This window comes from Neofelis nebulosa, chromosome 15, assembly GCF_028018385.1.
Source record: "Neofelis nebulosa isolate mNeoNeb1 chromosome 15, mNeoNeb1.pri, whole genome shotgun sequence".
NCBI lineage: Eukaryota > Metazoa > Chordata > Mammalia > Carnivora > Felidae > Neofelis > Neofelis nebulosa.
The window spans coordinates 14,720,680-14,737,991 of record NC_080796.1 but is presented as its reverse complement, the minus strand read 5'-3'; the positions used below and the strand labels follow the sequence as shown (position 1 = coordinate 14,737,991).

The following is a 17,312-nucleotide window of genomic DNA, read 5'->3' as shown; positions in this document are numbered from 1 at the left end:
AGGAGACAAGATAACTGATCTTGGTGAAGGTGAAGATGGGGATGATGGCAGCTAACACCTACACGTGCTTATTACTGTGGTCCCCATGGTTCTAAGCACTTAGTGAACCAGTTCATTTGAACCTCACAACGACGCTATGATAGAGATAGCATTCTCCTCATTTTAAAGCTCAGAAAACGAGGCACAGAAAAGCTAAGTAATTTTCCCAAGGTCCCACAGCTTGTACTCAGCAACGCTAAGCTCTTGACCAGGCCCGACTGCCCCCAGACCGGCTCAGTGCTCCTCCCTCAGAGGATGTCAATAAAGCTACTGATTGGTTAATGCAGAGCAAACTGTGCCAGTGAACTCAACTGTGATGAACTTGGACCTCTGAACTAGTATGATTTGGAGGGTAATGTGTCGGCCATCTGCAGCAACCCCCAAATTGAATCAAATCCAATCACACTCCTATACCTGCCCAAGAGTGAGTGGAACAGCGTCCTGGGTGTGAGTGCGCCCAATTTTGATGATCTGGGCAAACTCTTTGGATTTGGCTTCGAGAGCATCATGCAGCTTCTGTAGCCCTGGCAGGAGCACCTCATGGACTTCTACAGCAGCAGCAATGTGCATCGCCGTGGGAAAGGTATCATTCGAACTCTGTTGGAAAATTTACAAAAAATGCAAAATGTTAAATCAGAAGCAACAAAAAACACACTTGAATATCCCTATTAAACATCTCGCTAAATGATTACTCGAAACTCATGCATTTAGTGCTCAATTACATTTATGTGTGGCAAGTCAGAGGTCACTTGAGGTCAAATAAGAAGCAACCTGGTTTAACCAACTCAACACTGGATTAAATATGCAGCTTACTATTATATATTATTATTGTATCTGCTAATAAATGACAACAAAACCTAAAGAAGTACAATTAACAACATGTAAGGAGAGCAATAATAAAACATCTTACAGTTCTACAGTGCAAACAGTCCTTTACAAACATTTCTTCTTTCATTAAACTTGAGGAAAATTCTTATAAGATAGGTCAACACTTTAAAAACAGGAAGCCAAGCTCTGAAAGATATGTGACTTGCCAAAATATTTAGGAACTGGCAGAACTGGGACCTGACAAGGTAGTTCACACTCCACGCTCTGTAATCAACTGAAACCCCATACTTTTAAACTATTATGTTATTTAAAATGATATATTGTAACTTTTTACTATGGAAAATATCAAACCACTCACAAAAGTAGAGTGAATGGTATAATAAACACTCAAGTACCTACACCAAAACTCGAACAATTATCAGCACAAGCCAATCTTGCCTCACCTGTGGCTCTACCCAACTCCTCCATCAGACCATACATACTGGATTATTCTCATGCAGACTTCAAACTGAAGTATATAAAAGTTTATATTTAATTGCAAGTAATAAGTTTGAAAAATTCTTCATACAATAAATTTATGTGAAAACACTTCCCCGTTAACATTTAAAAATATATTAAATAACACCTAGCACCAGATCTTGAGTTCTAAATATTTTCCAGTAAGATCCTCTGAGAGTTCCTTGGAAAAATGGGTGCTGACGGGGGCTAGGACAGGGAAAACACTGATGAGCATGGAACACCTAGTGGTATAAGAAAGCAAAGAACTGCTTTAAAAAAAAAAAAAAAGAAAGAAAAAAAAAATGGATGGCACATCCAAAGGACACACAAATGTGGTGGCACATCCAAAGGACACAGGGCCAACCCAGAGGGCTTCCAAAGCTGGAACGATGTGAGCAACAACATAAGTAACAGTACTGGGTTAGGACCTTAGGAATAAAATAAATATTCGCGAATTCATGTCGATACACATCAACAGTTAAATAAATATGTAAGTGGGGGGGAGGGAGACAGAAGAGGACAAATCTTTACAGACAAGTTTCAATAAATACACGTAGAAGGACTGAGAGGAGTAGAAAATCACCACTAAAACGCCACAGTAGTAACTGCTATAGGGCAAGATCCACTATTGCATGCTAACACTGGTGGGCAAAAGTTTAAGGAGAAAGAAGATATTTGCAGTCTAAACATTACATATCAATTCTGTGTTGATTTTAACATATGACCAAAAATTTCTTGATACTACTTCCTTTAGCAAGTGAAGCTTAAGTGCAATGCCTGAGCACAGGCAGACGTCAGTGACTCACTTCCAACAGAAAATGGAAGGTGGAGAAGCCCTGCAGACCCCACCTAACCAAGTGATTAAAGTCAGCGTCACCAGTCCCAAGTCACAGGCCATCACATACCCCTGCCGTGAAGCAAGAAGAGCCCTTCACTTCTGAACAGTCTTGCCCAAATCCACAGTCTCTGTCCACTTATGAGAGAGCATCAAACAAACCCAAACTGAGGGACGTTCCACAAAATACCTGACCGCTACTTTCACAAGTGTCAAGGTGACAAAAGACAAACTGTCAAGAGACTGGAGTGGACTAAGAGAACATGACTAAATGCAATGTGTAGTCTGGACTGCATCTTGCAAGAAAACAAAAGATGTTGGTAGAAAACTAGGGAAATCCTAAAAACGTCTGTTTAGTTAATAGTATTGTATACCAATATTAATTTCATTGCGTGGTAAACATACCAGGGTTATAAAAATTGTTTGACATTAAGGGAAACTGAGAGAAGGGTATACAGGAACTCTTTGAGGTATCTTTGTAATTCTTTCAGAATTCTAAAATTACTTAAAAATAAAGAGTTTTTAAAAAATAAACCAAATAATGTGGCGCCCGGGTGGCTCAGTCAGTTAAGCCTCTGACTTCAGCTCAGGTCATGATCTCGCAGTCTGTGAGTTCAAGCTCTGCATCCGGGTCTGTGCTGACAGCTTAGAGTCTGGAGCCTGCTTCGGATTCTATGTCTCCCTTTCTCTCTGGCCCTCCCCTGCTCACACACTCTCTCTCTCTCTCAAATAGGAATACACATTAATAAATAAACAAACAAACCAAACAATACAAATATACATATACTAAATTCAGGTGTCCTAATAGGGATTTTTATGAAGTTTAAGGCATAGACCCAAGATTCTTAAAAGAAATAAGAACCCATGTAAGAAGTCCTTTCTACTAAAGAATATAAGCCTAGTGAAGCTTCTTTGCCAAAAAGCTAACGCCTGTTTTACAAGAATAACCTCAGGTATTCTTTTCAATTTATAACCAAGAAAAGAGGAGATGGTACACTGACCTGGCTTTTATTAACGTGATCATTGGGATGCACAGGTTTCTTGCTACCAAGTTCACCTCCCAGCATTTCAATTGCTCTATTGCTAATGACTTCATTTACATTCATATTTGTCTGGGTTCCTGATCCAGTCTGCCATACCACAAGTGGAAAATGATCATTTAATTTACCTTCAGCTACCTGCAGAAAAAGAAATTTAAGAAATGAATTTTTAAAAACAAGCAGTATTCAATATTCACGTAAACTACCGTAATCAACTACAAGCAAGTGATCGCCTATAAAGTGCTATTTAAAGATGCCCACTTCTCTCACATGCTACATGAGTTTCAGATGGTGCTGCACAGCTTGTGGTTGTCCAGGAAGTCCAAGCTTCAGGATCCCATGTTCCAACCACTGCTACTTCTAAAACGAAAATTTCATCTATTCTGAAAGATGCAATTTCATGGATTCCAAATGAAAACTGAATCAAAGCTATCTTTCTTCTGTATCTCCAACTGCCTCTTCTAATAACATCCAGATAGGGCCACCTGTAAAAGCTGGCACATGTGGTAAGTTTTTAGGTACACTGACTGCAGTGCTCAGCGGGAACATCCAACAGACGTTACAGCTGGAGTCAGCATGATAATGAACGAATTACTTGAAAATGAGTTTGCTGATAGTTACTTCACTGCAGATGTCCAATGAGTAGCAACTGCCAAGTGCAGAGACATACACACAGTCCAGATCTATCCCTGCTTCTGTCATATTTTTATGTGTCAGTTCTTGAATTATAAGCTAAGAGAGTTAGTGGTTAACTTCAGCTTCTAGAATGATTTTAGCTTGAAAAAAATTAGCATGCACCTTAGAAAATTAGCACCTTAAATAATTAGTTCATTTTAAAGTAAAACTTTTTTCCTAGTTATATAAAAATAATAGATGATCAGTGTGGAACATTTTGAGAAGTGAAAACGTCGTAAATTACAACAGCCCTACCCCTCAGGAACAGTGACTCCCGGCACACAATTACGATCATTAAATATATTTATTTAGGGGCACCTGAGAGGCTCAGTCGGCTAAGCGTCTGACTTTGGCTCAGGTCACGATCTCATGGTTCATGAGTTCAAGCCTCATGTCAGGCTCTGTGCTGATAGCTCAGAGCCCGGAGCCTGCTACAGATTCTGGGTCTCCCTCTCTCTCTGCCCCTCCCCTGCTCATGCTCTCTCTCTCTCTCTCTTCTCTCTCAAAATAAATAAATATTAAAAAAATATTTTTTAATTTTTAAAAATAAATGAATACATATTTTGCTACTCTCCCCACCCCATACTTCTTTCATGCTAGGTTTATCCTAGAACATTCTTCAAGAAACCAATTTTCTATCGCTTCACAATATAACTTGTATAAGCATCTGTTATGGTCGGATACAGTCTAATTTGTTACTATCATAAATAGTACTGCAATGAACGCCACTATATATACAGCTTTTTAACTGTTATCTCTGACTATGTCCTTAAGATTACATGAAAAATGGATTAGTGACATTACATCTCCATACATATCATCATCAAATAACCAACTAGTTTTAAAAGGAATCATGTATACATAAAATAAAAAGTCAAATCTGTAAGTTTAACACCGCCTCTTCAAGTTTTCTTTAAATTATATAAATTAAAAGGCAAAGTCAAGAGAATTAAAAAGGCATAAGATCATCCAGAAATTCTGCCACAATATTTTAAACACCATATTAATATTCATCCTAACCAAGCAAGAAGGCTGCCACATTACCCTGAAATTCATTAACTCAGGAACTCAGTGGCCCTTTCCTCCGCCCGGGCCTGACAGCATCTCGTAAACGCAAGGGGCCTGATGCCACTGCGTAAACAGCACACTTATGGGCTCCTACCTCATCGGCTGCCTTCATTATCGCATTAGCAATCTTCGAATCAAGACCATAATCCTGGTTTACTTCAGCAGCCGCTCGCTTCAAGATTCCAAAAGCTTTAATAACTGGGATCTAAAATGAATCAGAAAAACATCTCAAATTATCAAGTTTTGTTTAGCATAAAAAATTAAGATTAATATTTTATGCAAGTGCAAAAACTAAGTAAACACTAACTGAAGCAACACTACAGTAACATAGGATTACAGACAGACAGGATCCAAAATGAATCAGAAAAACATCTCAAATTATCAAGTTTTGTTTAGCATAAAAAATTAAGATTAATATTTTATGCAAGTGCAAAAACTAAGTAAACACTAACTGAAGCAACACTACAGTAACATAGGATTACAGACAGACAGGCGTGGAATGGACCAAGATTCACCATGTATCTGTTTAGGGAACCAAACACAAGCAAGTATGTTGACCCGTTTTACACATGTGTGTATTCCCTCCACACAAACACGTGCACATATGCAATGTACCTACCACTCATTCTACTTTTTTATAATATGTTACAATGTGTATGTGTTTATATACATAAAACCAAACGGTGCTCAATCATTTCACCAGCAAGCACCATTATTTTCCCTCACTGGATCTCATACCACATCATTATTTTTCTTTTTTCTCTTTAAAAGCAATAAAAATAAAAATAATATTTAGCTGCCAATAAGTTTTGAATAACCAGTTATTAAATGGGTATCATTTCATCCCGAAGTCAGAAAGCATGATATTCTAGTTATTGAGGGCTTGACACTCTGTAAGTCATTGAATATTTCTTCAAGCCCAGGGTACTACACACTGATACATCTAACTGAATTTCAAACCCTTTCAGTTTGCAGATCTTTTCACTTCCAGCTCGGAATCACCTCACCAAATTTAAAGGGATGAAACCGAGTAACTTTTGATGACGTTTTACTGAAATGATATCTGGTTTTTGTAAGATGAAAGAATTATGTGTTCTTGCCAAAATTAATAGTGCAGATGGTAGTCTGGATTCCATACCAGCTTTGAAGGGAGAGAGAGTGCAAGCAAGAAAGGAAGGGTGGGGAAAAGAGGAAGGAATAGCACAATGGAAGCTACAGTCCTCAAGGGAAATCAAGGTGGAAAAAAACAAAGAAAAGGAAGGAACAGGACACGTTAAACCTGGGCCAAAGAGAGGATACACTGAGGGGCAAACTGAAAAGGAAATAACTGAAGAGTTTTTCCATTTTGAATTCAAAGAAACTAAAATGAAAACATTTTAAGTGCTCTACCCAAATGAGATAGAGACAAATGGCACATAGGATTCGAAACTTAAAAACTTTAAACATGAAACAGATGCGGGACACCTGGGTGGCTCAGTTTGTTAAGCATCTGACTCTCATTTTGGCTCAGGTCATGATCTCATGGTTCGTGGGATCGAGCCCCCTGCATCAAGCTCTGCACTGCCAGTGCAAAGCCTGCTTGGGATTCTCTCTCTCTTACTGTCTCTCTGTCCCTCCCCTGTTCATGCATGTGCTCTAATAAACCTAATAAAAAAAATTAAAAAAAAAAAACCATGAAACAGATGGGAATTGAAATTTCTACAGGAGCACACTGGTGGTGGCTTAAGCTACTGCCAGAGTCATCAGTGACAGCCTGTCAGCTCTGGCCATCCAAATGAAGTGACTCACCCCAGTGTCTACAGACTCGTAAAAATGAAAGAGGGTCACAGCAGAGTTTCACTGAACACTACTACAATAAAATGGTAAAAGGACACTGGGGAGAAAAGAAGGGTCTCATTATTCTTAATTGACTCACATTGGAAGTTCATAATCTTTTTTGGTTTTGTTTTCCGTTGGACCTCAGGGGCAAAGGGCTGGGTTTACTCATACTACTCAGGTCAGGGCACATCATCGCCTGCTTTATATTTTTAAAAGTTCAGGATCTTAACGGAGACGAAACAAAACGTGACAAAACAGATACCCCACAAGTCCACCTTTTACAGACGTGTCATGTGCATAGCTGCCCAGTCTCTGGAGCAGCAGCGGCAATCACACCCCCCAGAACCCCGTCCCTCGCCGCCTGAAGCAGGACCATTAAGAAGTGACATGCTTACTCCTACCAACGCTGATTAGGACTGACCTCCTTAATCCCAAGAGTTGAACTAGATGAGGATATTTTAGGATCAGCTGCTACCCTCTGTCGCCTAACCACGTCGTCTGACCCGAGTTTACCTCATCACCAAGACAGCTGTCAGTGACAATGACAAAAAAAGATTTTCCTCAAAGAAGAGTCAACTGCAGCCACTTGTAAAATCGTATAAGCCTGTCAAAGATTCAGTCGTAAAGGCTTAGGAATGGGTTGAAGTTCCATACGGAAGTTAAAATTATTGTATGATAAAAGTGTATTTAGAAGACAGCTATGAAACCATATCTCACCGGAGGAAGGCTGGCTACTCCTAGGCTCCTATCCTACCCTGCACTGTGGCACCGACTAGTGCTCACAGTGCAGATGGGCTCCAGCAGCACAGGTAATCTACTCCTTCAGTTCTTTTCACACTCTGACATCTCTGAAACCAAGGCACATCGATGACACGTCACAGCTCTGACAGCCTTTCTCTTCTGGGGCTACATAACGGTGTATCTTCTAACTGACGTCATCTTAAATTTAACGAAACATGGCAGAAAGCTTTCTAATCAATCATTCGTGTAGCAATGAACATATACTTATATATTACCTATTATATGCCAGATATGGTTAAGAAGAATATTTTTATGTATTTGTGTATGCTTTCCTAGAAACTGCAACCAAGAAAGATAGAAAATATAATATTGAAGAAAAATGTTTTCTTTTAAACCAGGTTAAAAAATTAAGTACTGAAACTAAAAATGTTTAAACTGTAAAATTCTAGTAAAAATCTGAATAATCCCAGCAAGAATAAAAAGACAAGTCACTGAGTTCTATCAAATAAAACTCTAAAATATTCAAAGTCACAGCTCAAAATAATAGTATTAAAGTTCAAAAAGGTCTTTGATATTTTAAAGAGAAATATCTTACTATTCACAAAGCCAGTTACATAACAACTTCATGTCTTAACTCTGTAAAATATTTATTTATAAAGTGACTCATTTGAATAAAGCCAATACTTCCACAAAACCACTTACTGGCATGCGCTCCGTCACACCTCCAATTTTAAAGTTCATCGTGGATCTCACAGTCTGGGCGCCATAATACTTATCATTTGGGACCTTGAGCTCACCAAAGGTATCAAACTCTATCCGAAAGGAATTTTGGCTTGCCTAAAGAGAAAAATAAGACGCTATTATAGCTTAAAAAGAAACCGAGTATCAAAGCAATAACACCTTGTCAGCTGTAAGGGGAAAGAAACCTTAGTAAGTACCATAAAGACCAAAAAATCCCATTGGATTCTCATTCTACCACCCAGTTCTTTTCTTGAGAATTTTTTTGTCATTTTTTTTTTGTTTTCAATTTGGATACAGTTGACACCCACAATGTCACATTAGTTTCAGGTGTCCAACACGATGACTCCACAACTCTATGTCCATGCTGTGCCCGCCACAGTACAGCTACCCTCTATCACCACACAACACTGTTACAATACCATGGACTATTGCCTTATGCCGTACCTTTTATTCTGGTGATTTATTCATTCCATACCTGAAAACCTGTACCTTCACCCATTTTGCCCACCTCCCCCATCCCCCACCTCTTTGGCAACCAGCAGTTGGTGCTCTGTATTTATGGGTCTGATTCTGCTCTGTGTTTATTCCTTTGTTTTTAAAATTCCACATAGAAGTGAAATCATATGGTATTTGTCTTTCTCTGACTTATTTCACTTAGAATAGTACCCTCTAGGTCCATCCATGTTGCAAACGTCAAGATCTCATTTTTTTTTTATGGCTGAGTAATATTCCACTGTGTATATATATCACATCTTGTTTATCCATTGGTCTATCAATGGACACTTGGGCTGTTTCCATAGCTTGGCTGTTGTAAGTAGTGCTACGATAAACACAAGGGTGTATCTATCTTTTTGAATTTTTTTCATTTTCTTTGGGTAAATACCCAGCAGTGGAATTACTGGATCCTATGGTATCCTTATTTTTAATTTTTTGAGGATTCTCCGTACGGTTTTCTACAGTGGCCACACCAGTTTGCATTCCCATCAAAAGTGCACAAGGGTTCCTCTTTCTCTACATCCTCACCAACACTTGTTATTTCTTGTCTTTTTGATGCTAACCATTCTGACAGGAGTAAGGTAATACATAATTGTGGTTTTGATTTGGAGTTCCTTGAAAATTAGTGATGTTGAGCATCCTTTCATGTCTCTGTTGGCCATTTATACATCTTCTTTGGACAAATGTCTATTCAGGTCCTCTGCCCATTTTCAATCAGATTATTTGGGCTTTTTGGTGTTAAGTTGTGTAACTTCTTTATATATTTTGGACATTAACCTCTTATCAGATATCATTTCAAATACTGCAGATTTTAAAGACAGACTGTAGAATTCACATGCTATGCTGAAGTTAAATAAAGACTCTGAAGCAAAAATAATAATCTTTTCCAGTTCAGAAGTATATCTCCTGTAGGAAAAGCTTTGACCAGTTCAATGTGCAGTACTTGGGTTAATCTTTATTTTATAGGAAACTTTAGAAAATGGCCTGAAAATGATACTTTAAAGGTTGTAAATGTTACATACTGAAGCAGAGCTCGGCCATGGTCTACAAATACCAGGCATGAGAGATAGATGAGTGCAATATGAACGGCCCAGGCTTTGCAGTCAAGACAGCCCCCCACTTAGTAGCTGTGTCACCTTCAACAAGTCAACTTTTCTCATCCATAAATTAAACGTACAGACAAGGGAGGACGGGCTAGGTCAGTTCTTAACCTTTTCAGGGCAATGGAACCCTTTGAGAATATGAGGAAAGCTATGGATCCTTTCTCTAGAAAAATGAACACAAATACATATACTGTATGCAAAATCTTACATATGATTTTAGAGAGTTTGTATCTTGAAGCCAATCCACTACCCAGAATAAGAGCCCATGATCTCAAGTCCCTATTATGGAGACTCCAAGATTCTATCAAGTACATCAACTTATACTAATAAAAAATAAAAAAATATATATTTATACTAATAAAAAATTAACAACTGCTCAACAAATACTTTAGAATACTATAAAAAAGACTTACTGTAAAATAATAAAAAGTTGGAATTTACATGATACTTTATAGCAAGGAGACTCCAGAGAGATACTCAGAGCTTTAATCAGTGTGCATTAATTATGAAATAAACATGGTCAGATGATTCAAAGGATTTAAAAATTCCTAGCCAAGTAATTCTGTTTTACTAACAGTCCTCTGAAAACGAAAAACGTAATTCATAGTCATACCCTGGGACTAGACAGGTTTACAAACCCTTTATATGCTATAAAGCCTTTTGGATTGCAGGAACAGAAAAGTGTCGTCGTATCCATGTAGACATACAGTAGTATCACCAGCGAGGTACATTTTCTTCTATTGTCTAAAAGTCTGTGGAGGACTAGCTGAGGCCAATGAGAAGCAGCAGTCAGTAAAAATACTCGCGCCTCAGCATTCAGCATGCTCGGCAGCAACCTCTTCTCAAGCACCACGTTATCTGACTTTCATAATCACTTAGGAGACTGTGCTGCTGCATCTGCACCTCAGAGGAACTGCAGATCTGGAGACATTAAATAATCCCAGGAGATCACCCAGTCAGCAAGGGGAAAGACCCGAAGCCCTCAAAGCCTGGACTGTCAGAACCCAAAAGCTGTTTGCATGTACTACTCTTTTATTACTACTTCCATAAGCCAAGAAGCAGAGGGAGTAACTCCAGACTGGCCACAACGGAGCCTTGAGTTGTGCCCCTGAGCCTGAAGAGTAAAAGGAGGTGGACATGTGTGGTTCGATTTTTCTCTAACAGAGCTTGGTCACACTGACACCACTAGACATCACTATAACTTGCTTCCTACCCTGGAGACCCAAAGCACCTGGGGCTCTGTATCTCCGAAGCACTAATGAAAATATTTTGCATTATGATCTCTGTTTCAGGTAGCCTAAATAAATCTTCGCGTATGTTAAAGTATACTTTGACCGGATGACACTAGCGATGACAGCAGGGGCACTCAACACATAAACTCAGTGTTCTTCTTCTCATCACCTTGTTAGGAGATAGCAACAAGATGCCAGCTCTAAAAGGAGAACGGTTTCCATCAGTCACTTGTGAAATCAGGTTCAACCCCTTAGATTTACACGGCTTTCTGCTTCAAAATTATTAAATTCTCATCATAAGACAGCAGTATCTTTGCCCCCTAAATAACTGGTTGCTCTGATGAAACTCAGATCCATTGAAAGTTACTTCAAAGATCTAGACAAATACATTTTACCACGTTCTTCAGCTTAAACCTTAACAATTTTTGTATTCCAAATCAAGAAACAACAACCTAATCAAATTCTAGGATCCTGACAGTGATCATTAAAAAAGTACAGAAGTCAATCATGGCCAAAATCATAATCTCAGCAAAAACTTCCAAAAATATGCTTACTGCCCCTATAATAAAAATAAACATCCCAAAGCTGCAACAATAAACACCGTCTGCAGCAGCTTCGCTAGCTAGTAACAAACCATTCCAAAAAGCCAAACAGTTATCTCTTCATTTAACCCCAGGAAATATATAGGTTGCATACATTTGTTGAACAGAAACTGAAGCAATGCTGTAAAACACTTTGAAAGGCACCAGGAATTACAGAAAAACTGTAGGGGAGGCTACACTTATGTGGAGTTAGCATCAGTTAGATAAGTACATATATATATATATATATGGATAGAGGAACAACGAACCAGGTAACTGCCACGTCTCTTCAAACATTCTTTCAAATGTTCTTTACAATAATAACCCACAGAAAAAACCTTCCGACAGTGATCCGGTACATACATAAACACGTGCATACACGCACACAAGGCTGAAACAAAAATTTCGTGAAACAGTATGTTATACACCCATATTTTCTATTCTACGCAATTCTATTAAAATAATAATAATAATAATAATAATAACAATAATACTGGTAGCTACCCACTACACTGATTCCACCATCTACCTATGAGTCCACTTGAGATCTGAAAAGCACTCGTGTGGTTTTCAAAATCTTCCACATTATCACATACATCATCTCTTCCCAGTGGCCTGGGCATGAAGAGAACGCTCATCCTCAAATAACTGAAAATTATCAGTGCTTTTGAGGATGAAGTGATGAATGGCATCTCTTAAATAAAAGTTTTTAATTCATATAATCCACTGTTACAAAAAAGTAGCATTTCTGAAAACCATGCCTTCATATGCCATAATTCAGAGAGTTTCTAGCAGAAGGCAGTTTATCACTTCAGGTATTTAGCACCATGGCTTAAAGAGTTTAACCAGGGGCGCCTGGGTGGCTCAGTCAGTTAAGCGGCCAACTTCGGCTCAGGTCATGATCTCTTGGTCTGTGAGTTTGAGCCCCGCGTCGGCTCTGTGCTGACAGCTCAGAGCCTGGAGCCTGTTTCAGATTCTGTCTCCCTCTCTCTGACCCTCCCCTGTTCATGCTCTGTCTCTCCCTGTCTCAAAAAAATAAATAAAACGTTAAAAAAAAAAAAATTAAAAATAAATAAATAAATAAAATAAAGAGTTTAACCAGCTGAGCATGAGGCAGACACAAAGTGTGACTTCCCAATGGTTCCTGTGAGGCTTGTGCTCATTTAAAATCAGCCCCCCTTCTGGAGAAGCATGAAGGGTAATGGTCCTGTTCTCTGCAGGCTTATTGCCATTAAGACACAGAAATACCATGTACTGTTAGCAGCCACTAACTCCAGGAGCCTCAGAAATTGATGAAATGGTCTCAAAATTTGCATGCCAGTCTAAACCAGAAAAGTCAATAAATACAGGCCTCGAGCCTCTAAGATGTCCCCCTGCGCGTGCATGTGTAAGATAACCATTAACTAAACCATGGCACTTTCTAAAGAAATGTCTTTCAGATTCTCAGTTTCAGGTGGTTTAAAAGAATATTCAGTGTTCAAGAAAACCCAAATCATTTCTCATGTAAAAGGACAACCTCCAAAGATAAAAATCCAAAGTTTGACTTCACAGCGTTTGGGTTTTAAGTTTCTTTCAGGAAAACTCTGGCTCAACTTAAAATATAGGGTGACCACAAAGTCTTGCAATACTGGCAAATATACAATAAATGTTTTATTGATATTACATTGTGATATAGAAGATATAATCTGTTTCCAGTCTTCATGGCCATCCTGCAGACCATTAAGGAAATACAGAAAAGAAACTTTAAAAGATGTGGGGCTTTCCATCCACCATGCCATCAAGGCACTGTCAAAGCTGGTCTCCACTACATATTCTCACTCTCACTGTGCTATTTCTCCTAGGCAGTATTTACCACGTTGTAATTAACTGTGCATCATTTCTTTTCTTATTTAAACACCCCCAGTAGTCTCTAAACTCTATGCTTGTAGCAACTGTCTTTTTCAAAGGGCCTGATACATAGCAGGTGTTCAATAAATGCATTATCTTATGCTTGTAGTGACGGTCTTTTTCACAGGACTCAGATGCACAGCCTGCATTCAATAAATGCTATCGTCCTAGTGGATGAACATTTATGGCTCATTTGGATACAAGGTAACTTAGGGCATTTATGGTTATGTAAATTCTCAACAGTAGCAATAAAAAAAAAAGCTTTTAATAAAATCAACACAAAGATTTTGAACTGAGATTACAGGGCAAAAGATAGATTTGGAATTACGGGGGAGGGGGGAATCCTATCTCCATTTGATCTTAGCTAACATTACAACACTAAAAAAGCAAGGCAGTGCTATTTTTTCAATATTTATAACAGGACAGATTCAGTTCTCCAGCCGCCAATTCCCTTTTTACAAAACACTCGGTAAAAAATACATAAATGTTTTAAAGGCTCTAAATGCACTAAAATTATTAGAGCAGGAAACTGCAGGAATATGAAGCACCCCTGATTTTTGTAGTTTCAAGTACAGTAATGCGATGAAATTATCTTAAAGTTCACAGTTCAGAACATGTCTTGGGCCTTTGAAATATGCTAGATGGAGGCATTTATTTAATGAGCACCTACTACTTGCCAAACACTGTCAAAGTACTTTCACATGGGCAATCTTGCTGGGTACCTGTTATTATTTCCATTTTACATGCAGACACTGAGGCACAAAGACAAGTTGCCCCAAATCTGAACTGTGAGCAGCACAGTAGGATTTGAAATCCCATCTCTGACTGCAGAGCTCATACTACAGCACGGTGAACTTGTGCAGAACTGTAACTCTTACTAAACTACCACTTATTCTCCAAACTCCTCCTACCAATACGTGTGTGCCTATGTATTTAAAATGCTCGTCAAAGCCCAAATTACTGAAGGTGACACTCGAAAAAGCAAAGGACTTGAACTTGGACCTTTACGTTCCTTTGGTCCTTCTGAATTAAAAAATACTGACTCAGCTACAGTTAGATCCCATCCAATCTTCCCTAACATACTTAAGGACACTCTGTCCCCCTCAACAAATTTCAAGGTTTTACAAAAGTGGGGAAAACCATCGTCAGCCTACCAAAATTGGCAACTTCGTGAAAAGTAAAATCTTTGAAGTTCCCAAGAACCTTCAACCCCACCCCAAGGCCTGAAAGAAGTTCACCGCCCAGTGGTGATAAAAGGCCGCAGGTCCGGGCGACGATCGACACTGGGCCTGCTCAGGGGCAGGGCCGGCAGCGGCCCTCGTCCCCCGCCTCCCACCCCGGTACAGTCCCCAGGGCAGCGCCCCAGGGTGGGGGCCTCCGCACCGGCTGGATCGCCGCAGAACGCGCGGCTGGGGTGGGCCCCTACGGAACACCCCAGGGGTCCCCGCAGGACCCTCGCCGGCGGCTGCAGCCCCTGCCCACGCGCTCACCCGGGGAGGAGGCGGCGCTACGAGGCCCGGAAGCCCGCCACGCGGGCGCGCGGCCCAGGCCGGGGTCGGCCGGGACGCCGCGGGAATCCCTCCCGCCTGCCGGGCCGGCGAGCCGGAGGGCTGAAGGTCACCGCGGGGAGGCCGGGGCTCGGGCGGCCAGCGCTCACCATTCCAGCGGCGTTCGGGGCCCGCAGTGGGAGGACCGGCACGCCTCCGAGGCCGGGAGCTGAGGCTGAGCCGGGAGGCCGCACGAGGCGACGCGAGCGCGCGAGGAGTCGGACGACGCGGTACATGGTGCACCGGGAGCCTGGGTAGAATTTGGGGGCGGTTGAGGCCACGCCTCCACGCCCGCTGTCTGAACACATGCCTCCCACGGCGCCTCGCTCTTATCCAATCAAGCCGAGGGGGTGGGGTGGGACCAATCGTGAATGGCCAGTAAAGAGAGAGGGGCGGGCTTACCTTCCGTGATGTTGAGCGGACCCTGGAAGCCCTCGGATTCATTGGAAAGTAGGGAGAAGGGAATTATGGGGAAGGAAGTTTACGTTGAAACCTCTTTGAAACAGCTTGATCGCTGTTTGAGGCAGAGGGAGGGCGAGAGTATTAGCTGGTGAATGAGTCAGTGTTGGTTGATGACATTCTAGAAAGAAATATTTATTTATCATATAATCACTCATTACATGTTCTCTCTTTGGAATCTTTTAAAATTTCTTCCAGGGGGCGCCTGGGTGGCTCAGTCGGTCAAGCGTCCGACTTCGGCTCAGGGCATGATCTCGCGGTCCGTGAGTTCGAGCCCCGCGTCGGGCTCTGTGCTGATGGCTCAGAGCCTGGAGCCTGTTTCGGATTCTGTGTCTCCCTCTCTCTCTGACCCTCCCCCGTTCATGCTCTGTCTCTCTCTGTATCAAAAAGTAAACAAACGTTAAAAAATAAAATAAAATTTCTTCCAGATTACATCTTCCATATAGAAATTTTGGAAATCGAAGCGAAGTATAGACAATGAAATAATAATTATCCATAATGCCAACACTTAAAAAGTCATGTGGAGGTCTCTGCAATTTCCTTTCTCTTCTAAACGGGTACACTCAAGAACTCCCTTTTAAAGTGTAGTGTGGAAGGTGTCCACAGTTACAGGTGATTTTGGAATCTTTATTATTTACATTTAGGTTCTCCCAAGTTTTTTTGCATTGATAATATATGCATGTTCACATTAAAGGCATATTGTTTTAGTATGAGGTGATGACAGAAAAGCACGAACTGATATAAAATTACATGTGAACCACAGTTTTATCTCTTCTCTCTTCTGCTTTGTATTCCTTGAAACCAGATGACAGTTAATCACGAAAGAAAAACATTGGATGATGTCCAGAAGTCAAAAGTCCAGGACTTACTTGCAAAGCCAAGCTTATAAGAGTTAGCCTCTGTCAAACCCCTGGGTAACACTCCTTATGTTATTTTGTGATTTATGAATTTGACTCATGTATTTAAAATATGAAAATTTAAATGAGAGAGCAGGATCCTTGAAGTACAATCAAAACACTCCAAAAAGCTCACCAGAACTCTTTATACCTCAGTGTCACCTCCCTGTGTCAACTCATGATTCAGAAATTACTAAAATTCTTGATGAGGGGCACCTGGGTGGTTCAGTCAGTTAAGCATTTGACTCGGTTTCAGTTTAGGTCATAATCTCATCGTTTCATGGGTTCAAGCTCCACACTGGGTTCTGTCTGCTTTTGATTCTCTTTCTCCTCTTTCTGACCATCTCCCACTCACGCTCTGAGTCTCTGACTCTCTCAAAAATAAATAAATGAACTTTGAAAAAAATAAAATACTTGATGAAAAAGTGAAAACAGCAGTGACTTCGAAGTTAGAAGGACAGAATAAAAGAAATTCAGAAATCAAAAGGTAATGCAATGGTTTCAGAAAGCAATGAACCACCTATCCCATTTGTTTAGGCTTCCCACAATTAAAAGGCAAACAACACAATGTTTAGTGTGAAAGTAGTATTCTTAGTGTTGTCATCAGTTTGACAGAAAACGACAGGAACATTTACTAACAATCACTATCATTTCCTAGAAAATGCTAACATTTTGATGCATTTGCTGCATATCCTTCATAAACCAAAAGAAATAACAAATTACTAATACTGGAGAGGCATTTTCTTCCCCATCTTCCCAGAAACTATCATTATTTTTGCTGTGTATCCTTTCAGTTTACCTGTGTATTTTTTGCTTTGTATACTGACAT

General features: G+C 40.1%; 1 protein-coding gene across 1 annotated transcript in view; it reads right to left on the bottom strand.

The window, feature by feature from the left end:
• The window catches only part of FH (fumarate hydratase), a 30,700-nt gene extending 15,291 nt beyond the window's left edge, over positions 1-15,409 (bottom strand). The window contains exons 1-5 of the mRNA XM_058700325.1: positions 15,239-15,409; positions 8,245-8,379; positions 5,078-5,188; positions 3,202-3,378; positions 454-636 (exon numbers count right to left, since the gene is read on the bottom strand). Of these exons, the coding sequence (XP_058556308.1) occupies positions 454-636; positions 3,202-3,378; positions 5,078-5,188; positions 8,245-8,379; positions 15,239-15,364 (732 nt within the window). The 5' untranslated portion in view covers positions 15,365-15,409. The remainder of the gene's footprint in view (positions 1-453; positions 637-3,201; positions 3,379-5,077; positions 5,189-8,244; positions 8,380-15,238) is intronic.
• Positions 15,410-17,312: the final 1,903 nt, after the last annotated feature.